General features: G+C 49.5%; 5 protein-coding genes and 1 non-coding gene across 13 annotated transcripts; 3 read left to right on the top strand and 3 right to left on the bottom strand.

Moving 5' to 3' along the window:
* Window positions 1-3: 3 nt before the first annotated feature.
* On the top strand, window positions 4-1,483 carry LOC1281519 (histone deacetylase complex subunit SAP30 homolog). Of its 2 annotated transcripts, XM_321441.5 has the most exons (3): window positions 4-491; window positions 625-840; window positions 913-1,483. In XM_321441.5, the coding sequence occupies exons 1-3, from the start codon at window positions 312-314 to the stop codon at window positions 1,039-1,041; spliced, it is 525 nt and encodes a 174-aa protein (XP_321441.4). In that variant the 5' UTR covers window positions 4-311; the 3' UTR covers window positions 1,042-1,483. The 2 variants fall into 2 exon arrangements, with proteins under 2 accessions (XP_321441.4, XP_061500736.1); XM_061644752.1 differs by having other exon boundaries at window positions 28-491; window positions 625-1,483.
* A 200-nt stretch (window positions 1,484-1,683) lies between these two features.
* LOC1281520 (NADH-ubiquinone oxidoreductase 75 kDa subunit, mitochondrial) lies at window positions 1,684-5,076 on the bottom strand. 3 transcript variants are annotated; one of them, XM_321442.6, is made up of 5 exons: window positions 4,896-5,076; window positions 4,538-4,706; window positions 3,273-4,460; window positions 3,010-3,192; window positions 1,684-2,930 (listed from the first exon to the last, which is right to left on the bottom strand). In XM_321442.6, exons 2-5 carry the CDS (start codon window positions 4,700-4,702, stop codon window positions 2,286-2,288), a joined length of 2,181 nt encoding a protein of 726 aa, XP_321442.4. In that variant the 5' UTR covers window positions 4,703-4,706; window positions 4,896-5,076; the 3' UTR covers window positions 1,684-2,285. The 3 variants fall into 3 exon arrangements, with proteins under 3 accessions (XP_321442.4, XP_061500735.1, XP_003435895.1); XM_061644751.1 differs by having other exon boundaries at window positions 4,538-4,765; window positions 4,896-5,068; XM_003435847.2 differs by having other exon boundaries at window positions 4,805-5,049.
* Window positions 5,077-5,755: 679 nt separating this feature from the next.
* LOC1281521 (lipase 3) lies at window positions 5,756-13,388 on the top strand. Of its 2 annotated transcripts, XM_061644744.1 has the most exons (5): window positions 5,756-7,586; window positions 10,979-11,366; window positions 11,450-11,649; window positions 11,880-11,972; window positions 12,642-13,388. In XM_061644744.1, exons 1-5 carry the CDS (start codon window positions 7,101-7,103, stop codon window positions 13,185-13,187), a joined length of 1,713 nt encoding a protein of 570 aa, XP_061500728.1. In that variant the 5' UTR covers window positions 5,756-7,100; the 3' UTR covers window positions 13,188-13,388. The 2 variants fall into 2 exon arrangements, with proteins under 2 accessions (XP_061500728.1, XP_061500729.1); XM_061644745.1 differs by lacking the exon at window positions 11,880-11,972.
* A 216-nt stretch (window positions 13,389-13,604) lies between these two features.
* LOC1281522 (26S proteasome non-ATPase regulatory subunit 13) lies at window positions 13,605-15,419 on the top strand. 2 transcript variants are annotated; one of them, XM_321445.5, is made up of 5 exons: window positions 13,605-13,889; window positions 14,026-14,139; window positions 14,210-14,494; window positions 14,567-14,720; window positions 14,784-15,419. In XM_321445.5, exons 1-5 carry the CDS (start codon window positions 13,786-13,788, stop codon window positions 15,267-15,269), a joined length of 1,143 nt encoding a protein of 380 aa, XP_321445.2. In that variant the 5' UTR covers window positions 13,605-13,785; the 3' UTR covers window positions 15,270-15,419. The 2 variants fall into 2 exon arrangements, with proteins under 2 accessions (XP_321445.2, XP_061500730.1); XM_061644746.1 differs by having other exon boundaries at window positions 13,671-13,889; window positions 14,567-15,419.
* LOC1281523 (glutathione-specific gamma-glutamylcyclotransferase 1) lies at window positions 15,402-21,998 on the bottom strand. Of its 3 annotated transcripts, none has more exons than XM_061644747.1 (4): window positions 21,506-21,998; window positions 19,334-20,326; window positions 17,166-17,201; window positions 15,402-16,202 (listed from the first exon to the last, which is right to left on the bottom strand). In XM_061644747.1, the coding sequence occupies exons 2-4, from the start codon at window positions 19,517-19,519 to the stop codon at window positions 15,681-15,683; spliced, it is 744 nt and encodes a 247-aa protein (XP_061500731.1). In that variant the 5' UTR covers window positions 19,520-20,326; window positions 21,506-21,998; the 3' UTR covers window positions 15,402-15,680. The 3 variants fall into 3 exon arrangements, with proteins under 3 accessions (XP_061500731.1, XP_061500733.1, XP_061500734.1); XM_061644749.1 differs by lacking the exon at window positions 21,506-21,998 and adding an exon at window positions 20,850-21,105; XM_061644750.1 differs by lacking the exon at window positions 21,506-21,998 and adding an exon at window positions 20,671-20,928.
* Window positions 17,581-17,746, bottom strand: LOC11175509 (U1 spliceosomal RNA). Its single transcript, XR_003025348.1, has one exon. It is a non-coding gene; the product is annotated as a U1 spliceosomal RNA (small nuclear RNA).
* Window positions 21,999-22,624: the final 626 nt, after the last annotated feature.

Here is a 22,624-nt window from a genome sequence, read left to right as displayed (position 1 = left end):
TTACGACAAACACAAACATACAACAAACCGAACCAAATTTAGGTGACGCGACGTGATGTGAAAAGTTATGCGGCGCTTCATTTGTGCTTAATTCATCATTTAGAAAGGCATTAAACGGAGTTCCTTGTCTTGTTGGTGATACATTATGCGGCATATTTACCAATAAAAGTAAAGTTTAGTGTAACGTAAAGTGTTTTTGCCCTTAAAAAAGGGGCTGCCGTATCATAGGGCATCTTTTGGAGCTATTGTTCGGACAGGTTGTGCAGTGCGTGCGGGGGTGCGTAGTTACGCATTAAACATTTGCCAGTGCAATGATGAACAATAATGGGTTCAGTACGGGGGAGGAAGATTCCCGCGGGCCGGCGGACCAGATCTGCTGCCTGCTGGACGACGGCGAGCGTTGCCGGAAGCAGGCAGGCAACGCGTCCTACAGCAAGCGAATTCAGAAGACGGTCACGCAACGAAGGCTAAAGCTGAGCATCGACAGCCATGTAAGTGCCAAGTTACCCCGTCCCCCACCACCTCCTTTGCACCCCTCCCACGGGTAGCACACTATTGTGTTTCGCACCCCACCCCCAAGGTCATTTGGTTTTGCATTCACATTCATTGCTTCTTACCCCTCAGGCACGACATATCTACATCTGTGACTTTCACAAGGCACGGATACAGTGTGCCCGCACGAAGCGACGCCGCCGCGATTCGGAGGACGACAGCAACGAGACGGACACCGATCTGCCGGAGGTCGATCTCTACCAGCTGCAGGTGAATACGCTGCGAAGGTACAAACGCTTCTACAAAGTGTCCACGCGTCCGAGCAGCAACAAAGCGCAACTATCGGAGGTATGTGTCGGCGACCCATACGGTCAACATGTTCTAATTAAACAATCTTCTTACCTTTCCATACGCGTGCAGACCATCATGAAACACTTCAAGACGATTCCGATCAAGGAGAAAGAAATTCTCACCTACTTTATCTACATGGTCAAGTCCAACTCGAACAAGCTGGACCAGAAGAACAATGCGAGCGCCGAGGCCACCTGAACGGTAGCGTCACCATCAGCAACGTTGTCATAATTGTGCCGCTTTTATCTTACAAACTCCTAGTTTTTAACGCTTGTGTCTCATCAAATAAGTGTAGTTTGTACTTCCTTTCCCCGGTGTAACGTTGGAGTCATTCTGGCCCTTTCGGTTTAACGAAATGTTTGGCCGTTGAAAGTAGCCCAGCGGACCGAGGGGACACAAGGAATAAAGCAAGAATAAAGCATAAATCACACCAGATGTGACCTTAGTGCGATTAGCAGAATCGTTAGACTATACTTTTGCAGGTGTCGCTACCGATCGATGACAATGTTCAGTTTTTCAGTTCGTAGTTCGTTTCAGTTTTTTTAAAGATTAGTTCAATTTAGTTTATTACAAGAGCAGCTTTTTTAAAAATTCTATTGTTACTATGATACAATAAAAAAACACTGCTTGTTGGAATCAACTGTTTATGTTTCTTTTTACGTTCCTTTCATCGCTGCATTGCTAACTGCACTCCGGGTGTGCGCATCTGGACTGAAAATAGGCTTAGCTTGACCGAGAAAATTGAGTTCCGATGCGTTGTGCAAATTGGTTTAGTGTGAACTGCAGCTGTGATATTACTATTTTAGCCTATGAGTTATCCGAAAAAAAAGTCGCAAAATATTGCATTTGAAGTATAAGAATCTGTTTTGATATTTATTCGCTGTTCTGTACTCGGTACAACGCTCGTTTATACTTCTTCAACTCTCAACCGCGTTGGTTTTGAATAGTTTTGTTTTAACATTGCTCGATACTGGATGATTTTTGAACAATTTTCTGAAGTAAACTAGTGCGGAGGACAATTTGAAGTAGCTCTTTCCCGTAGAATAGCATCGCACATGAGATAATACATTCTCTATTTTTCCTCCTGCAAAATAAATTGAAACTGGGATTCAAAAAACAGCTAAACTTACTATGTGTTCGTCATTTTCGTTCCCTTCTATTGTTCCTTTCCGAGTTTTTCTTTTTTATACAAAGAGGACAAGTCAAACAGCATCATCACCCGTTACACCGCAAACCAACCTGTCCGTTGCACAAACAACGCCAATCGTCACTTGCTCAAAAAGGAACTCACTCAACGCTGCTCCAAGCCACTTCACCATGGTTTACCACCGAAAAAGATCACGAAGATGGTTCGCAAACACCTCCCTCCTCGAAACGTCCCGGCCACAAAGGAAACGCACACTGTATTCACTTTCCGTCTTAAGCTTGCAATATGGTAAACTTTAATTAGCTTGCAATTGCTTCTTCGCTGCCGTTACACATTTGGCCATCGTCGGCGAAGCGCGCGTAATCGGATCGGTCATAAAGAAGTCGGCCAACTTTTTCTGCACCACATCCACCTTGCCACCGTCGAACTGCACCGACGAGTTCTTCAGCAGTGCGTCCGCGATGGCGAAAAAGTTGGACGCTTCCAGCCGCCCGTAGCGCACAAGGTGCGGCGCAATGTCCTCCATGCGGGTGCGCAGATCGTCCAGCGTGTCGTACGGTAGCGGCGCGCCGGCCACCTCCGACAGGGCGCGCAAAATCTTCCAATCCTCACGCGCAAGGCCGGGCGGCGTAACAGCCACCAGCGTCTGCTGGGCGCGGCCCTCGGTGTTGACGTACGTGCCCTGCTTCTCGGTGTAGGCGGCACCGGGCAGGATGGCGTGCGCCATCTGCGCACCGGCGTCTCCGTGGTGTCCCTGGTACACGATGAAACAATCCTTCGGCAGCTTCTCCTTGTCAACGACGCCCGCATCGGCACCAAGCAGGAAGAGCACCTTGGGCTGTGCCTCTAGTGCGGCCTCAACGCCCGGCGTGTAGCCCACGTCCAGGGCCGCCGTTTGGGCCGCATTCGTCTGCAGCACGTTCCAGACCTTCCAGTTCTTCTGCAGATGAAAATAAAACAAACAACAGCACGCTAAGTTTGCGCACCCAAACGCAAAGGTGTACGTAATCGACACTTACGTCAGCGGGCGACAGCGAGTTGGCGAACACGTGCAGCGCCGTGAGGAACGAGGTACCGTCCTTACGGGCGAGCTGATTTGCGCCGACGATGATGAGTGGCTTTTTCGCCTCCTTCAGCTTCTTCGCGAACGGATGGTGTCCATTTGCGATATCGCGGATCAGCGAGGTATCGCTACCAAGATGCTGTAAAGCATATCGTAAATAAATATATCAATGTTTAGTGTTAATATCAGCAGTTTGTGGTGCACGGAGCCTTTTCTCACCTCATAGTCGTACGAAAGGTTAACTTTCGGCCCAATCAGAGCAATGTTTTGATCGTTATGGATGTATCCCTTCCTGAGGCGGGTGTTTAGCAGCGGCGCCTCATAGCGCGGATTCGTGCCGACGAGCAGCACGAGATCTGCCTCCTCGCAAGCAGCGATCGACGAGTTCAGCAGATAGCTTGAGCGCAAATCCGTGCCCGACCCGTCCGTCGGGAACTTTTGCTCCGTGCAGAGCGTCTCCGAGCCCAACCGGTTCAGCAGATCCTTCAGCGCAACGAGCGACTCCGCATCCACGAGTCCACCGGCCACGGCGGCCACCTTGCCCTTCGGTGCACCCCGCAGCGCTTGAGCGATCGTGATCAGGGCCGATTCCCACTCGACCGCCTCCAGCTCGCCGCTCGGATTGCGCAGCATCGGGGCGATCAGCCGCTGGCGCTTCAACCCGTCGCACGCGAAGCGCGACTTGTCCGACAGCCACTCCTCGTTGATTTCGTCGTTTTCGCGCGGCAAAATGCGCAGCACCTCGCCGGTACGCGTGCTCACCACGATGTTGCTGCCGAGCGCGTCCAGCACGTCGATCGACTCAATCTTGCGAATTTCCCACGGCCGAGCGACGAAGCTGTACGGCTTGTTGGTGAGCGCGCCGACCGGGCACAGGTCGATCACGTTGCCCGACAGCTCGGACAGGAAAAACTTCTCCACGTACGTGCCGATCTGCATGTCGTTACCGCGGCCCGTCGTGCCGAGATCGTCCACACCCGCCACCTCCGACGCGAACCGGATACAACGCGTGCAGTGGATGCACCGGGTCATGATGGTTTTGATCAGCGGACCGATGTCCTTGTCCTCGACCGCCCGCTTGCCGGTATGGTGAATGTCGGTGAAGCGCGACCGATCCGAACCGAACGCCATCGCCTGATCCTGCAGATCGCACTCGCCGCCCTGGTCGCAGATCGGACAGTCGAGCGGGTGGTTCATCAGCAGAAACTCCATGACGCCCTCGCGCGCCTTGCGCGTCATTTCCGAGTTCGTCTTGATGCGCCAACCCTTCATCACGGGCATCGCACAGGCGGCAACCGGCTTCGGCGACTTTTCCACCTCCACCAAGCACATGCGACAGTTGCCGGCCACGGCGAGCCGCTCGTGGTAGCAGAAGCGCGGAATCTCCACACCGACTTGTGCGGCGGCCTAGTCGAAAGTGAAAAACAAACAAATAAGCTATGAGGCTTGCAAAGGCAGGCAACCGAAACTCGTCAACAATTTACCTGCAGGACGGTGGTGCCCGGATCCACCATCACGGGCTGATCGTCCACAAACACCTCAATCTTTTCCGGCACCTTGGCCGGTGTCGTGGCCGACGTGCGCACTATTGTCTGCACCGGGAACCGTGCCCCGAGGGCAAGGGCCCGCGTAACTGGCACTCGCAGCATCGTTCTGCAAAGAAAGGCAACGTTGCGTTAGCGTTGGCGACGTAGTAGCAAGACACACTTCGACTACAGCAAGCGCTGAATACGAAGTGGGAAAAAAATTACATAATTCACGTAAATTTTCGCGAGATGGCGTAAACAGACGGCTGCGCTTGCGACCGCAACCCGGGTCGGCAATGGCCGTTCCTGCACTTACTCGGGCTGTCTGCTAGCAGTGCGGCGGTTTTGCACTCGGTAAAGATCGATAAAAATTTAGAACGAAATGTATTTTTCGCTGGCAAGGATTTCGATCGCAGAACAAAATGTCCAGCTCCTTGACGTTTCCACTTTGGAAAACAAACGAATGACAGGCGGCTGTCAGCAGTCGCGCTGACAGGTTGAAAATGAGGCTGCGGTGTCTTTAGGCTGTCTACAGAAATCAGAAATTATATGAAAAATAAAATAATTTTAGCGTTTGTGACCAAGTAGTTTAATTATTACGTCTCAAAAAACCAAAAAATATTTGTTTATGATTCACAATTCTGTAAAATTAAACGAATTTTTTACGAAACGACTAGTTATTTGATTTTGTGTGTGGTAACTGTACATAACGAAAACAATTTTGGTAAATATATTTGCAAATTACAAATTTCATCTGGGGTAGTTTTTATTCATGAATTGCTTTGAATTGATAAATGGTATAAATCATCTAAAAGCGATTCTACATACAGCGAGAGAGCAGCTGAAACAATAACTGACAGCATGCTTTGACAGCGACTGACATAATTTTCAGTGAGAGAATTCTCCTTGGCATGCAAAGAATGATGAAGCTGAGAATTTTTTTAATTTGCAGTGTATGGAGAACGGAAAAGCAAAATAAACTTTTTTGACTTCATTTTAGCGATTAAAATCGAATTTTTTTTCAACATCATTCCAAAAGTCTCATCTCGGCGCTTTTCGGAGCTTCTACACACACCGGCATGAGAAACCCGTTGTCAATTCTCTCACAGCCAACTCTCTCACCTGCAGACTCTCGGTGCATGTAGAAACGCTCTAAAACCGAGACCACTTCCTTACCAATCTACCCGTTGTCTATCAACCTTGGCATACACAACAAACGTATCAATACACAACGCACAACAATCAACACAACCAAAAGGCTGTTGATGTTCGTGTGGGAAGGACGTGTTTCGTGCGATCGGTAAAGTTACAATTCTACACACAGCTCTCTAGTTAATGTTAGTGCATCAGTGTACCTCGTATAAAGCATTCATTATTACAGAGTTTCAATTTCCATTAAGTTCGATAAAAAAATATTGTGCTGGGCGACTGCGGACGCCCCTAAACGCGCGCCGAAAAAGTGCATCCCCTTGAACATCGGTGTGTGCGTTGCCGTTTCGTTGAATTCACCCCGCGCCAAAAACGAACACTAAAACGTGTCCTAATTGAAGACCAAGATCCGCTGCCTCTCTCGTTGGAGGGGTGCGCTAAATCAACACAAACACACAAAATGTGAAAAGAAAGTTACCATACGGTTTCGTTGCATCCGCACCGCAGCTGACCGTGCAGATGCAGCTTCCGTTCAAGTGTTGTGTTGATCTATTACCCGTCGGCTACAGCCACGCTCGCACTTCCCTAATCGGAACACTCACAGCCTATGTTGTGTTGCACGATTGAGTCATAGCAACGCGTCCTTCTTCTGTGCCGCTTCTGTGTGGCATGGCAAACGGGCTCGTCGATCATCATCATCATCCTCGTCATCATTACCGCCGTACGTGCTGGAACGGCGGGCGGCAGAACTTTGCACCGAACGCTGATCGATAAGGGAAGGAACCGTACCGGAATTGTGATTGTGCGCGCACCATACATTCGAAAGCAATATAAATACGCACCGCGGATGGGCCGGCTGAGTGCAGTGCCCGCTGGACAGCAATCCGCTCGGTAATCGCGTGAAAGAGTTGTGTGCGCGCGCTTGTTTGGGTGAAAAGTTTGAACTAAAAAAAATAACAAAAAGGGAAATAAAACAAAACGCGATCCGCATCGTACCGTCGCGACTCACTGACACACTTTTGCGCGCCTGTTTGCCACCACACACGCACACAAAAGCTTTGGCCATCGTATATCCCCACTGGCGCGAGACAACCGGACCGCTGTGGGGCGGTGAGTCAGTCACAGTCCACGCCAACTGCCGCCGAAGAAGATTCGCTTTTGTGTGCGCTTTCCGCACAGTTTTCTGTGTGCGTACGTGTGTGTGCCTGTGTGTAAAGCAAAGTCACAGATCAAACGATTTGCTACGCCGCCTTTTCCTCGGATAAGCTGCCGGGGAAACTAGATAAGAGAAAACGGTCCGTGGGAACGAAAGCGGCTCGGCATTCTAGCAATTTGAGCGCGGTGAAAAGCGCGCATTTTCCACCGACCCGCGATGTTGATTCGGTGTGGGAAACTGTTCCGGCCGCGCAGTGCTTTGGTGGTGATTACCGTTCTACTCCTCACGCTACGCCCGGCCAGCGCCGACGGTGGCCTGTTTGACAACTTCATCTCGCAGCTGATGACGACGGCCGCTACGGCGCAAAACTTCCTCGAAGATGCTTACGATCAGCGACAGGGCCGGGGAACGGAACCACCACCACTGGCGGAGGTGCCTTCCGTCTCGGCAGAACCCCTCTCGCCCGTACTGATTCCGGTCGGGAGCATTGATTTGAGCGATCACCAACCGGCCATACCGTCAGCACCACCGACCACGTTTGCCACCGGTACCACTACGAGCACGAGCACGACGACGACGACGACTACGACGACGTCCACAACGCATGGTACGCGTGCACCGCTGCCGTTTTGGAATCCGTTCGTTTGGTTGCGCCCCAAGGAGCCATCCATACCGTACAATCCGGATACCGATCTCAGCACGGTAAGTAAGGGATGCATGATGGGGCAATTGTTTGTTATACTTATTTTATTTTTCAGTAACTGTTTGTACTACTTTCCTAAAGTACATTATTTCGATTAGGCCATCGTCTACCCCAGAGTTGCAAAACTGAATAATTGAAAGCTAAGCATTGGTTTTATCAAGTCATTAAACATTCATATCGAACGCCCCACTTTCAAGCTTCGTATGCTCACATGCGTGTAAAGAAAAGCCGAGTACTGAAATTAATAATAAAAAAAATATTTTCTATTTATATTTAATTTTTTTAGCATTGCATTAACTCCTCCTGTTAAGCTGCTCGTCTATCTAATGGACTCTAAATTAAGTTAGTGATTTTCCACACACACACAAAAAAGCTGCTGCGACATAAGAGTTAAAATCATAAAACCATCCATTAGTGTCAAAACCGAAAAAAAACCACAACATTGTTAAGTCATCTTTTAATGAACGTCACTTATCTCCATCCAGAACTTATCACTTGTTTATAACTTCTCCGCTTGGCACAGAAATCGACTGTAGAATACAAACAACATGCATAATAACTACTCCCGGAAGAGTGTGGAGGACTATTTTTACATAAATGAATCACCCAGTTGGTTGTAATCATCATCTCCCTTATGATTCATTTAGCTTCGTGCGAAATTAGATTAACTGAAGCAAAAATAAAGCACTTACACCCGGGCAGCCCGAAAGGCAGCGGCCCCATTGCGTGGCAGCGGATGCAGGTGCCGTGTGTATACAAGCTCTAGTTCGCGTAATCCAGCCGGGTTTCCGCAAAGCTTAATCCAATTTGGCCTTGAGCTTTAGCTTGCGCCGCCGTGTGCAGCCACCAAACGACACGGCCCACTGGCTCGCCGAACGCGTTCTCCCGATCCGATGGAGCTAATTTAATTGCTCTAATAATCATCCTCACACACCACGTTCCACGTTTAGCTGCCCACACCAAGAAGCAAGTAACAGCGAGCAAAGGGGAGCATCTGGGACGACGAAAAGTGAAGCACTGATTTGATTACTATCACCTTTTTCTTCCCCTTGCTTGTGCATCGCAAACGGTTTGAGAAACGATGCAAATGTTTGCCAGGTGAAACCTTGGCTCCTCGCGGTATGCATATGCTTTCCCACATACACACACACACACAGAAGTGGACACCACCACGTGGACGTCTTCGATAGGACCGTGTACCAAAAACAAGCAAAAAAGAATCGTAAACGAAAGATGCATATCGTATTAACAGCCTGTGATTGATGCGATGATAGCCGCCGCCAGGATAACGAATTCTCTCGCCGGGCGGACTGGCCATGCCGTAGCAAGCTGAATAATGTATAAACGACCTCGTCTGTTGGTGTTCGATCATCGACGGCCAGGGTGGTGTTACTACAATACTGCGGTCCCACAACCTTTACCAAGGGCACACACACACACCCGCTGAAAGATGGGGAACGAAATTAATGGACATCAGTGCTAACAAATATTGCACCCACAGAACGACGACGACGACGACGAGACATAATTGCCAGGATCGGTTAGGCGAGCTTGTTTTTTGTTCGGTTGTTTTGTGGCCTATAAAAATAGTACCCATAAAAGATTGAAGAAAAAAAGGATTGCCCTTGCCTCTGTCGCTATTCGGAGGTTCGTGTTGGAACTACAAACATTATCTACCCTCCACCATGTGCCCACCTACGGATGGCTTTAGAAGGTATGGTTGTTTTAGCCGGAAATCAACCACACAACCGAACGAACCGAACAGACATGGCGCGGTGTTCGTATGTTGTGTGGGTGGGACTATTTGAGGTACACCATAAACCCGTGTTTCCACGGCGCGTTGCATCGTCGGCGGAAAAGGAAGTTGCATTAGGAAACGGAAGGCAAACAAGAGGGAGCGCACGGTGGCAAACAGGACAAACGGGAGGGCCACAATAGAAGCACACATACACACAAAGGACGATGCACGGGCAACGATACACATGGTATGTGAAGGGTCGTTTGTGTAAAATATCGCCCACAGATGCATCGAATGCACGACACAATGCCTTGCCGCCTCACCGTCGTCTAAATGAGCGTTATTTGTTGTCATTTGTTTGGAATGAATTTAAAATTGACATTTTTCAATGGTCTTCACGTGCTTTGAGGATAATCAAACAGAGTTTTCTATCGGGCTAACTCCCATAGAACTAGCTTCGTTCGGTTTTCCGTTCGTCCCATGTCCCACAAATGCTGTATTTGCGTGTTTAGCAGAAACCCACCTCGTGGGCTTGGTCGCTCGAAACAAGGCCAATCATCATCATCATCATCATCACCGTGGAAGGGAGGGTCGGAAATTGGACCGATAAATTATAGCTCTTTTGCGAGTTCTTGACGTTGAATTCTGGAGCAAATAGAAAAAAAGCAGGACACTCGATTATGAAATTGTACACCGGTACGGTTTGGTGTATGACTAGGGGAGTTTCCTTTTTCCTAGCACGAAACTACTCCCGGGTCTGGAGACTTCTTTGGACTTCGAAGGCTCCCTGTTTCTTCTTTGGTACAATGCGAAACCCAAGAACAAAGAAAGTCCTTAGCCCTCTGAGCAGTTAGCTTGTAATGTATGTGTATAGCTACACACACACACACACACACACACCCTTCCTCACGAAGTCTATCTGCATAGAAGATGTGCTTTGTACCGGTCGCACTGGGCTTTAATAAAGGGATGAACCAGAACATCCGGCGACGAAAAAGAATGGTCTGTTTTGACATTTACCCAAGGATCTAGGGCGTCGTCGGAATCATCATCGCACTAATGGAAGGCTCGGTTTTTTGTGCGCCTCAACAACGGATAGGCACGGAGAACGACGTATGGCATGCTACACTGGGTGTGTGCGTGTCGTGCACTCGGTTAAGGCGGTCCCGGTAAAGTAATTGTCCGTTTGCATGCATCGTTTCTATCGTTCTGACTTTTGACACAGGAGCTGGAGGTTTCTCGGGGAAACCAGCCAGCCAGCGTGGTGAGCAACCATCAAGGACGATACATTGGAGCGGTCCGGCAGAGGTCCGTTTGGAGGTCATTTTTGAGTGCCTTACGTAGTGCGGACTTTAAAGTGAGCGATCGATAAAGCAGTTAAACCCGTAACGGATGGATGTAAACTTTTATTGGCCAAAGCTGCCAAACTATTCATTTGAAAGCTACATCATCGCTTGACAATAAACACCCTAACGGCGAAATGGATTATAACCACCATTAATACTGAATCATCGTCACTTCCTTATCCTTCCTTATGATGCTGGTCATCAACTGTACCATAAATCCGACAGCAAAAATGCGGGCCACTGAAAATAAACTCTATTAATTGCATGTCCCTTTATTCACCGTTCTCTCTCTCTCTTCCATTTGCAGCCCGAAATAGCGGTCCGTCACGGCTATCAGGCAGAATCTCACACTCTCAAAACGGCGGACGGCTATCTGCTGACGCTGCATCGGCTTCCCTGCGGCCGGATCGGATGCACCGCGCAGGGTGGCAAGGGTACGGGTCAGCCCGTATTTCTGCAGCACGGACTGCTGTCCAGCTCGGCCGACTGGTTGCTGAGCGGGCCGGAAAAGGCGCTAGCGTTCATACTGGCCGACGCCGGGTACGACGTGTGGTTGGGCAATGCGCGGGGCAACACTTACTCCCGCAAGCACGTCAGCTTCAGCAGCGACGAGACCGCGTTCTGGGACTTTAGCTGGCACGAGATGGCCATGTACGACATACCGGCCGAGATTGATTATCTGTACAACATGCGCGGTAAGAGAGGGAGAGAATGAGAGGCGGTGGTTGTTCTTTCGGTGATTCTGGTGTTAATTGACCTCTCCTCCTTCTCCACCCAGCACAAGAGCGGAACGATACGACGCGCAATCTGCTGTACGTGGGACACTCGATGGGCACGACGATGATCTTCGCACTGCTGGCAAGCCGCCCGGAGTACAACGAGCGGCTGGAGGCCGTCTTTGCCCTCGCACCGGTTGCGTTTATGGGTCACGTAAAGAGTCCCATCCGTCTGCTGGCTCCATTTTCGCACGATATCGAGGTAAGGAAGGCAAAAGGACGTAACGAGCGCTTACAGCGAATTCCCTGTTCTGCAATAATTAGAACACCCACTGTTCTGTCCCCAATGTTCTCTCTTCTACATTTGTCGTACGTGTTTTTTTTGTTTCATTTCATCCCGTTGTTCCGTTGCTCAACCCATCATCATGCCAACATACACACACACACACAAACACATTTATATCTCCCTTGTCCGGGTCGTCGTATCAGTAGATACCGCTAAACTATTTCGATAACCTTCGTGTTCCCAATTGGGTTGATGGTCTCGCGAATGACATTCTCAAACGACTCTCGTTGCGATTGCTGGTGAGTTTTCTGCTGGTGTTTTGCCCGGCGTGCCACACATGCAAACATGCCCTATGTGTGTGTGTGTGTGCACGCTACGAACATCCATTATTCGGTTCCCTCTTCCTCCGGTGGTCGTGTTTCTCTTTCTATACGCTAAGGGATGAGTGCTGGGTGGCTTTTAAGCGGATGTCCGGTTGACCGGTCATCGTCCTATTTGCTCTGTGCCGTGGGACACAGTAGCAGCTCTGGCCAGTCCCGGTGCAAAGGATTCTTTATTGGTGTGGATGTTCTATTTCACGTTTTCATAAGGCGAAAGTATTTAAGCACTCTGATAAGATTTTAATGCAATTTATGTAGTATTATTTAACATTCTGGGCGGGTTTCTCCAAGTTCTTTCTCATACTCATCATTCATGAAATGTAATCTTTTGTAAATAGTTGTTAAGGTATGGTTCATTAAGGGGGGAACGAAGGTTGCACAATATATTCATTCTTATCAATAAGTATCTACCGGACTATTATGGTAGGAAATGTTTCCAATATCCTTCATCACGCTGTACATTATCTCATCTTCACGATTTTAATAGTACTCATCACAGAAAAACTGTCTTAATAACATTCACACCTGTCGCATCGTCGCATCCAAAGCTGCATTCTCTAAACCGCATCAACTTATCCCTTTCCTCAGATGATACTGAAATTCTTCGGCGGCAACGAGTTTATGCCGCAGAACAAAATCATACGCTATCTCGCCAAGTACGGCTGCGAGCTGACCGAGGCGGAAAAGTACATCTGCGAGAACACGGTGTTCGTGCTGTGCGGCTTCGACAAGGAGCAGTACAACGCCACCTTGATGCCGGTCATCTTTGGCCACACGCCGGCCGGCACCTCGACCAAGACGGTCGTACACTATGCGCAGGAGATTCACAACGAGGGCAACTTTCAGCTGTTCGATTATGGCGAGAGCGAAAACCAGCGCCGGTACGGCCGTGCGTCACCGCCGGGATACAATCTGGAAAACATATCCACCCCGATAGCGCTGTTCTACGCGAACAACGATTGGCTGGCGGGTCCGAAGGATGTGGCCAATCTGTTCAATCAGCTGCACCGCACCTCGATCGGTATGTTCAAGATACCGAATGATAACTTCAACCACGTGGACTTTCTGTGGGGCAACGATGCGCCGGAGGTTGTCTACAAGCAGCTGCTGATGCTGATGCAGCGATACAAGTAACTTCGCCAACGACAAGCCATATCTTGCTACCTTTTTAAAGCTGGAACACGCGAAAGTGAATTCAAACGAGCGAACCCCTATGACTGCATTTTCATGTTGAAAATTCTTACTGTTAAGACTTCTATGAATTGTATGTATGTGTGTGTGTATGTTGTATGTATGTAAAAAATAAAAAAGGGTAAACAGCTATCCGAGCATAAATAAGTCGTGTTTTTCTTTACTTACATGAAATATATGCTATGGCTGTTCAGTAATTTTGAGTCGAAAAACGATCAATTCAAACATTGCTCCAAATTGCCATCAAACATAAATAAACCTTGGGCAGTTCAATTCCGACAACTGTCAAAATGTGTATGATTGTGAGTTGAATACTTCTGGCAGGTTTGTGTCCTGTAAAACCAAGCAAACTTTTGAGCTCAAGTACTCAACACGAGACCATAAAGATTTTGACCCGGCCGCAAAGTTTTGGCAAATCATTCCAAACTGTCAAACCGCATGACATCAAAAGTATCACAAAAAAGAATTCGCTCTAAATTACACGAAGCAATTGCACGTAGTTTTGTTATTAACAGGTATTTGAGAATAAAAGTAATTCATAATGTCCAACGTCAACGTTGCAAGCTACCTGGCGGAACAGAAGAAAACCACCGATAAAGATCTAGCGGCCGAATGGACGGTGCTGGAAGAGTTGTACAACGAAAAGTAAGCATCCTCCCCACCGAAACGCGTAGGAAAACAATCTGCAATTCCTTATATCTCCGCCGGAAACAGCACGAAGCTATATACTAATAGCATCCGTTTTAACAACCCCGTTTAATTCTCTTCTTTCCTTCGCCAGGCTTTGGAATGAGTTGACCATAAAGGTGGACACCTTCGTGAAGCATCCTGCCCTACAGAACGAGGAAGCTTTGCTTGCGCTGTACCACAACTTCATCGCCTCCTTCGAAACAAAGTGTGTATTGCGCTACTCCCTTGCTGGTATTGGATCGCTGTTAATAAGCAGCGCTCTTTTGCTTTTACAGAATCAATCCTTACGGTTTGGTGGAAATCCTCACCGTCGTCATTTCGTACCTTTCCGATAAGAAGGAAGCGATCGCGTTCCTCGAGAAGCTAAAGGACAAGGTGAAAATCTGCGACCAGGCCGTATGGATGTGCAAGGTGCTGCAGGGCCAGATCCATCTCGAGCATCTGAACCAGCTGGATGAGACGAAAAAAATCATCGAAGATCTGAAGGACATCCTCGAGGAGGCGGGCAATGTGACGCCGGTGCACGGCAAATACTACATGCTAGCAGCCAACTACTATCGGTAGGGAAGCGTCTTGCGGAATTGTTTGTATATTTCTCGATATTCTTTAATGCATACGAATGCAATTTACAGATTGGTCGGCCAGCACAGTGATTACTACCGGTGTGGTTTGCAATTTTTGGGCTGCTCGATCGATACCTACCCTAAGGATCAGTGGGCACAGCAAGCTTTCTGCCTCGGTTTGGCGGCACTGCTTGGCGAAGGCATCTACAACATCGGAGAGCTGGTAAGGAGAAGAAGGGTGACTGTTCTAGTGTTCACCGGACTAACAGGAATCTCATCTTTTCAGCTAGCACATCCAATCCTTGAATCGCTCAACGGTACCGAAAACGAGTGGCTGGTGGAGCTGTTGCGTGCGTTCAACTCGGGCGACATTGTCAAGTTCGAGCAGATGAAGCCGAAATGGAGCTCGATTGCCGATCTGGCCGCGCAGGAGGTGAAGCTGCGGCAGAAGATTTCACTCCTCTGCCTGATGGAGATGACGTTCAAGCGGCCGGCCAACAAGCGCACCATCACGTTCGACGAGATTGCCAAGGAGGCAAAACTGCCGATCAAGGAGGTCGAAATACTGATCATGAAGGCGCTGGCCCAGGGGCTCGTCAAAGGTGCGATCGATGAGGTGGCCGGTGTGGTGAACATGACCTGGGTGCAGCCCCGCGTGCTCGACCGCAAGCAGGTGGCCGGTATGGCCTCTACCCTGGACACGTGGATGTCGTCCATCACGTCGATGGAGCAGCTGATCGAGAGCCGGGCGAGCGAAATTCTCACCAACTGAGACTGTGCGAAGGAGTGGAAAGGAGTGGAAACACAGCTCTTCCCCCCCTCTTTACGCCCCACACCCACGCAGTCGCTGAGCGCGTTTGTTCAAGCTGAAGTTTACACTTAAATAAATGAATAAGACTCTATATTTCATTATAACATAAAACACTTTATAGTCAACTGTAGTAGTAATAGTAGTAGCGTTCAGTGGTAGCAGTCTTAAGGCTAGGGATTTTTGTTTGTTTTGTATTGTAAAAAAGGAAACACGCTCACACACACACGCACACCCACCAAGCGGATTCACACGCGCGCGTGTGTGTGGTGCTTCTCTTTGTGCGTTTCGTAGAAAAGAACTTTAAAGCAAAGTACTAATTAAATGGCGTTCAATGAGTATCGGACAGGACCGCGGGGCGGGGGAGGAGGAGGTTTAGATGTGCAAACAGCGCAGCTTGGTATCGGGAACGCGCGACGTGTACTCGAACGTGACGTGGCGCCGCACCTCCTCATGCGTATCGCGCCGGATCCGGTGAGGTGTAACGTTTCCGACCAGCAGCAGCTCCAGCTGCACGTTCGCTTCCGCCACGAACCGGCGCACGAGCCCCTCGAGCTCGAACAAATGCTCGTCGCACGCGCCCGGCAGCTCGTCCCGCATGAACATGGCCAGCCGCACCAGGTACTCGACGTTGTGGCCGCTCGGGCCGCGGCACTCGACGATTTGGCGGGCCGTCACCAGCAACGGTTCCTCGCCGATCCAGTGCTCGTTCTTGGGCGTCGCGATGTACACGAGGGCCGGAAATGCTTCCCCACTGATGCCGGACTGTTCGGTTGCGATCCGGGGGTAGAACTTGATGTACTCGGTCACGTACCCGCCGAGGGTGCATTCGCGCTGCTGCAGATAGTCCAGCGCGTGGCTTCCGGTCACCCTAAATGCACAGCCCCATGTGATACCCTGCAAGACAGGCGCAAAGAGAAAACGGGAATTTCAAACCTCCAAACCATGCTCTAATGCAATCTATTTATAGCGCGCGCGTGCACTGTTGTAAGGTTCTGCGTTAGACATCGCTAGAAGCGGAATTTTTGTGCGCCCGTATATAAGCGGACGGGTGGGCCCTTTCGCCCCGTGGAGAAGATGCTTTGTGGTTCTTCCTAGCTCAACTCTCGTGGTTCCATACGAGCTGTCATAGCTCACTCGTTGCTTCACACCGAAGCATGCCATGGGAAAAGTCCCCGGGCCCCGGGCAGAAAGTGTCAGGACGTGACTCGTCCCGCTTGTCACACAGTCAGAAGTGGAGGGGGTTCAAATCTCTCTTGGCTTAGACATTGTGCAAACTTGCCAGATATTTACAGTCATGTTGAGGGACTCAGGGAGGGGGTACATCTCCCTTCCTCTCTCACACAATGGGGCTTACTCAGAAAGAACTGCTCTTCCTCCTAATTTTGCAAAACTGCGTGCTTGTGTTAAAATCGCGTTAAAAGCATTCTTGCAGCTTATGTATTTCCACCTTTTTCCTCCTTTTATGGAATCTAACTGCTTGTTAGAATTCTGTTTAAACTAATCAATTAGAACATTCCGTAGCGTTCTAGCATAATGCAACCAGTTAGTCAAGTTTTTTTACTTGACTTTTGCAAAACAATTCAATTACACAAAATCGACTTTAGGCATTAAATGAAAAAATGCTTCCTATTATCAAGCCATCTTCCTCGCTCAAAAGGTTTCTAGTCTTTATACACGATACTCCAGTGCCGGTATCAAATATCACACATCACACCTCATCATCTGATTGCGTTCGGGAAATTTAAGCACATTCACATTTAACCACCAGCTGCCCTCAAGTGGAACTGCATCACGACAAGCGGGAGCATGTAGCTACTGGTAGAACAACAAAACGCCGCACACGTATCCGCAACTTACCTCTTTGTCCTCGATTAAAGTGGCCACGCGACCCGGCTACGTTGAATGAAGGGCACACACGTTGAAGGAAGCGCAGACAGAGCATCATGGGATAACATAATAAAGAGAAGAAAAAGATGATTTCATGCATAAGTTTCTCGTCTGGTATTGTGTAGAGCGCTTTGCTTGAAGATGGATGATATGCGTATGACGGTGCGTGAAACTATTCCAGTCTTCCGTGCGTAAGAATAACGTCTTTCCAGTGAGTAAGAGTACACCGCCCTTGATAGAGTTATTTACAGATGATGCACAGAACGTTGTGAGCGGTGACGTATGCATAAATTCTGGAATTGAGCTATGCAATATCTTATTCTGTCTTTAGGCTAGAAAGTTTAGTACTATCATTAACAAGTAGATTTTATTAGATCAGATTAAATCGGGATGTGCGCGGACGCACTTCCCGGCTACCAAAAATTGCGCACACGAGTTATCCACATGAGGGATAATCGCAGGGGTCAACCCAGCCCAAGTGTGCAATGGCCAGGCCTCGCCCTGGGGGAACCGCCTTCGTGATCACGGTAACCCCTGTGCCAGGTAAGTATGCTTTCTGCCGGTCACAACCAACCACCCCATTCGCCGGCCGCATGCTACGCTAGCGATGCACAACAAGCCTTCCCTTTGCAAAGGGATGCTACTCGCATCCTTTTGCTACCGCTGTGTGTCGACAGTCCCTTTTGCCCTGTCCTTGTGTGCAATACGAAGCAAGCTCTGGTTGACGTTTCTTTTCGTTAGCAAGAGAACGAGTCTGCGCTTATCAGCGCTACTGTTAGCGTTTGTGCAGAGACCTACTGATAACCTGTTACACACAACGCGCTCGCTCCATTAGAAGGGTTTCTTTTTGTCGTTGTTAAGTAGATGATTTACCACACAACAGGTCGTTAGTTCGATTCTGATCTAATGTTAATGTGCAGTAGAGAGCTTGTTTATAGCGTTGTTTCATTATGACACTGTATCTGTTTTTATTCCTTTTTTCCTATGTTTTTGTCAATTTATCGTTTGTCTCGTGTCAATTTACACGACCCTTCAGTGTCTCACGCTTCCTCTGCAGGCAGTTGCAAAATAGAGCCAATTGTTAAGTAACGCCTCGACACAACAACAACAACGCTGTGTGTCGCTCCCGCACGTGTAATGGCTCGGCTATAAGGCAGAATATTAAACAAAAACAAATAGCAAAATACAACACCACCACCAGACGGTATCGGATGAGCCATACGACGGGAGAGGGGTTGCGCGCACAGTGGAGGAGCGGGGAAAAGGGTCTCGTCGCCTATTATTTATGTTCTTGTCCTGTCGTTTTGCGTTCGGCGATGGGCAGCGTCGTTGTGGTGTGGTATAAAGATATTCGCGATCTCGAGCGCGAACGGCGTAAATACAACGCGCCACAAGTGTTAGTTTTCATTTTATGCCTGCCTTCTTTTTTGTGAATTAAACACACACAAACACAAACACAGCTGGGTTTATCGGTAGCCCGACGTGCCAAATGTGTGTTTCATTCCTGTGCCGTTGTTTACAAAACACGCCACCAACCCTTGGCCCTAAATGGTTACCCCTTCGCCACCCGCTGACGCTGTTATTCCATTCCCCTTCCCTTGGCATGTTCGCGTGTAAAAATCCGCCGTTTTTTTAATGGCGAGCGCGTGGTACAACAACTACCAACACACGCCTTCGCCAACGGTGCGAGCAGGCGAACAACACAACGAAGGAACTCGTCAAATCGATGGCCGCGTGTTTGGGTGTTTTGGGTTCGCCAATTTTGTCCCTCGTATTGTGTGACGACGGAAACTGATAAAAATAGCCTTCCACCACCACCACCGATCTCGTTTGCGACAAAGTAGATCCTGTGTGCCGTCGGTGAGGGAGGTGGTGGTTAGGCGACACACAAACACACACACACACACACACACACACACACATATGGTAAAATGTTGGGAAGAAGAAGAAATAACGCAAATGCAAATAAGAGAGCTGATTTGCGTATTCGCTGTACACCCCCCGCCGTGTCAAGTAGGTTAAAGTCGTCTGCTGTCTACGCCATGGGTCGTTTGGGATAGATTTCAAGGGCTAAGGAGGGGGAGGGGGGAGGGAGGGTCACATCGGTCGGATGCTGAGGGATTCAAAATAAGCCTTACCTTCTCCTTGGTCCCACGGTGCGTCACATTGCCCTGCCAGAACCGGCGCACGTACCCGCGGATGTAGCCGGTAATGCAGTCCGTGTACTCGAAACCCGGATACCAGCACAGGGACCCATATCCGAACACCCACACAGTGGGCGTACTACCACCACCGCCAGTCGTTGGCGCGTTCTGTACCTCCATCGCGGCCACTCTTTCGTTTGTAAACACACCACAAACCACACAGCCCAAGGCGACGAGGATCACCAAGGTGTAGATGAAAGCGCAATTTTCTCTCTCTATCGCTCGCGCTGGAATAGGTGTTTTGATGACTAGGCTGTGCACTTTTCTATCTCATGCGCGTGTGGTGTGATGCTCGCACACTTGGATAACCCGTAACCCGTGGCTACACACCTGTGCGCCTGTGCTAAGGATGCTAGTAGCTGCCGCCGTCCTGCGAGTGGTTTGCCGAACACCTTGGGCCAATTGGGTTTCGCAGGTATGTGTGTAACGGGTGGAGGAAGTGTCACTTTTTTCTTGCTTGCATACTAACAACGCACTCACTTATCGGGTATTCACACTCGCGTTATCCCTTTGGCACGCACACACTCAGACGCACACCATCAGTCAGTTGCATTAGATGCGGGAGATTAGATTAAATCACGTCAAAACAAGCAAAACAGTAAAAACAGGACCGAATCCCTACGGCTAGAGTGCGGAGGGCACGGAACGAAATGGAAAGTAACGCACTCGGTGCCGCTCGGTACTGCGCGCTGGAGTTGGTGATCGCTGAGGTAGAAGATGCCACCGCCGTGGACGGGGGGACTGTTCCAGCGCGACCGGATGTCGCGTGCCGTGCGCTGCTAGTACGGCTGCGGCCGCCACTGCTCGCTCTGTTGCCACTACTGATGCGGCCGCTCGTCGGAAGCCGATGGATATTGGTGCTGCTGCCGTCGCTGTCGTTGTCGTCGTCGGGCTGGTGTCCGGTGCGCTAGCGGAAGGCTTCATAGTCTGCGAGAGGGCGAGAGTGAGAGCAAGAAGAAAAACCGCGTGCTTTATAAATGCAGAAGAGAACGGGAAGAGGGATGCAGCAGCACACACAACAAAGCAGCAGATCGAGAGCCGCCATACATAATCACGCGTTTTCGCACACACACACGCTTTGTATTAGCCGTGCGCGCTCGCGCCTCCGCCCGGGGCAAAGGTATGCGTGTGCGCGTTATGTGTGCGCGGGCGCTGGTGTGCGTTTGGAAGCGCACGGACACACACGCGCACACAGCCGAGAGTGTGTGCGCGCGCGTGTGTGCCCGTGCACACGGCACGAACAGAAAAATCCCCTCCCCTTTTTGTTTTACTGGTTTGCTAGGTGTGTGCGAGACAGCTTGCGCGTCCCGATTTAAACAGGCCACGACACTGCCACGTGATACGTTCGATGAGTGCAAATAATCAGCAACAAACGGTGTTCGAGTTTGGCAATGAAAGAGTTCAAACCGTTGGCACGATCAACACCCCGCCCGAGCAGAAGAATGCAAACCGTCAAAATCCGTTTGGGTATTAGCGGTCCGGCATCGCAGAAGTAGCAGCAGCACTGCACTATTGCACTATTTCATGGCTCACTGCAAACAGCTGACGAGTGAACCAAGTGCTGCTGCTGCTGCTGCTCTTGCAGTTCAATTCAAAACAACCCCCCCCCCCCCCCCCCCCCGACATGTCCGTGAACAACGCGAAATACGTTGGCGAGCCATCCAAGCAAGCCGCGGGCCGCCGTAACTCGAATGAACTTTCTACGAATGACGCACCATTGAAGAACGAACGGGGCACGGCACAGTGGTGTGTTTATTTCGAGGAAGTTGGCGATTCGAAATGAACCCACCGTTCACCGCGCTTCATTGACGACGTGGACCGCGCGCGGGTGACCTTCGACGCAAAAATGTTGCATTTTTCCGCGTCGGACCGCGCGGTGTGTTGGTGTAATTAATGCAAACAGGGAGCAAAAACCCACATGATAGCGTTGTTGTGTTTGCCGTCCCTGAACTTGACCAACAGCTGACAATGAAACGTTTGTGGGGGGTAGTGGGGGTAGGGCGGGGGGTGTTAGTAACCCTCCTTCCTCTCTCTGTGGCACATACATTCTAACAATGCGTAAGTTCGGAAAATGCTTTACTCCCCCCGCCCAATCTTGCTACTTACACCGTAAAACTGCTGCCTTGAGCGAACGCCACGCGCCTGCATCGTTGTTGGTGGTGCCATGCCGCAAGGAAAACTGTTTTGCCACCCCTTTTTTAACACGAGACACCGCAACCGCAACAACCGTACGAAGCCATGGTTGGAAAATTGAACAAATTCGGTCGAGAAAATCGGAATCCGGAGGGAAAGTGCTTCCTCTTCACGGGGAGCTTAACCACTCAAACACACACAGCGAGTTCACAGTTTTCACGGGGAAATCTTTTGCACAATAGAATGCGGCGGTCGGTAAGGGGGTGTTGATGGAGGGCAAATTTTCCTCGACGACAGCGACGACTGATGACGACGACGGTCAACGACAGTGGCAGAAGGTTTTCTGATGCGAAAAACGGCTACACGACGCTAGGTGCACGACGATCCGGTCGGTTGCAGTGTACGGTAGTTTCTATTTTGTGTGTAGCTTACCCCCACCCTCGGGCACCGTCGACCCATCAGCATTGCATTGGAAAGGGCATCCCTCCGTACGCACACGCGCTCGTTCGTTCGTTCGTTCGTTCGGTCGTGTGGTTAAGCGCGGATTACACACGCGCTGTCGAAGTGGAACGCCCTTTACCCGTGGTGGTGGGGACTTGCTGGTGCTATTTGAGGACTTTTTTAAAAATAATTATATTAATGCAGAAAAAAAACAAATAATTTATAATTTTGAATTGAAACTGCCACTTTCAATGAAAATGTTTCTTATTGAGGGTTGGTAAAAATTTATCATTTTACTGAAAAATCCTTAGATTTGAACTGAGGGCTTTGCTAACGTTGGATTATGGACATTCTCACAGTACAGTTGCAGTGCTCTATATTGAAAAAAAGCCTTTTTATAGCACGTGGAGGCCTTTCTAAACGATTCTTTAAATTCAACATTGAAAGATTGCCTTTTCTAGAGCGATACTTCCCCAAAAAAGTTTAAAACAAGACGCACGCACCGCATCAGTTTACAAACATTCCACATGTTACAATAGAACGCCTTCCGTGCTATCCGCGCTTCATCATTTACCGTCTGTCTTCGTCGGTAGGGGAGGGAGATGCCGTTTGTCGCGCTTTGACGCGAGTGCGTGCGCTTTCCCCTTGGCC

This window comes from Anopheles gambiae, chromosome 2 (genome assembly GCF_943734735.2).
Source record: "Anopheles gambiae chromosome 2, idAnoGambNW_F1_1, whole genome shotgun sequence".
In the NCBI taxonomy this organism is placed as follows: Eukaryota; Metazoa; Arthropoda; class Insecta; order Diptera; family Culicidae; genus Anopheles; species Anopheles gambiae.
This window is presented reverse-complemented; position numbering and strand designations above follow the sequence as displayed.

What these genes read in the sequence shown, in the direction of transcription:
- LOC1281519 (XM_061644752.1), top strand. Translation starts at nt 312, where the DNA reads ATGATGAACAATAATGGGTTCAGTACGGGGGAGGAAGATTCCCGCGGG. An exon ending in AGCTGAGCATCGACAGCCAT is followed by an intron (nt 492 to 624) that starts GTAAGTGCCAAG and finishes CTTACCCCTCAG; the next exon opens with GCACGACATATCTACATCTG.
- LOC1281521 (XM_061644744.1), top strand. Translation starts at nt 7,101, where the DNA reads ATGTTGATTCGGTGTGGGAAACTGTTCCGGCCGCGCAGTGCTTTGGTG. An exon ending in CGGATACCGATCTCAGCACG is followed by an intron (nt 7,587 to 10,978) that starts GTAAGTAAGGGA and finishes TTCCATTTGCAG; the next exon opens with CCCGAAATAGCGGTCCGTCA. An exon ending in CATTTTCGCACGATATCGAG is followed by an intron (nt 11,650 to 11,879) that starts GTAAGGAAGGCA and finishes TCGTATCAGTAG; the next exon opens with ATACCGCTAAACTATTTCGA.
- LOC1281523 (XM_061644747.1), bottom strand. Translation starts at nt 19,519, where the DNA reads ATGGAGGTACAGAACGCGCCAACGACTGGCGGTGGTGGTAGTACGCCC. An exon ending in ACCGTGGGACCAAGGAGAAG is followed by an intron (nt 17,202 to 19,333) that starts GTAAGGCTTATT and finishes CATTCAACGTAG; the next exon opens with CCGGGTCGCGTGGCCACTTT. An exon ending in CTTTAATCGAGGACAAAGAG is followed by an intron (nt 16,203 to 17,165) that starts GTAAGTTGCGGA and finishes CCTGTCTTGCAG; the next exon opens with GGTATCACATGGGGCTGTGC.
- LOC1281522 (XM_061644746.1), top strand. Translation starts at nt 13,786, where the DNA reads ATGTCCAACGTCAACGTTGCAAGCTACCTGGCGGAACAGAAGAAAACC. An exon ending in GAAGAGTTGTACAACGAAAA is followed by an intron (nt 13,890 to 14,025) that starts GTAAGCATCCTC and finishes TTCCTTCGCCAG; the next exon opens with GCTTTGGAATGAGTTGACCA. An exon ending in CTAGCAGCCAACTACTATCG is followed by an intron (nt 14,495 to 14,566) that starts GTAGGGAAGCGT and finishes TGCAATTTACAG; the next exon opens with ATTGGTCGGCCAGCACAGTG.
- LOC1281520 (XM_321442.6), bottom strand. Translation starts at nt 4,702, where the DNA reads ATGCTGCGAGTGCCAGTTACGCGGGCCCTTGCCCTCGGGGCACGGTTC. An exon ending in ACCTTTCGTACGACTATGAG is followed by an intron (nt 3,193 to 3,272) that starts GTGAGAAAAGGC and finishes TATGCTTTACAG; the next exon opens with CATCTTGGTAGCGATACCTC. An exon ending in ACTCGCTGTCGCCCGCTGAC is followed by an intron (nt 2,931 to 3,009) that starts GTAAGTGTCGAT and finishes TTTCATCTGCAG; the next exon opens with AAGAACTGGAAGGTCTGGAA.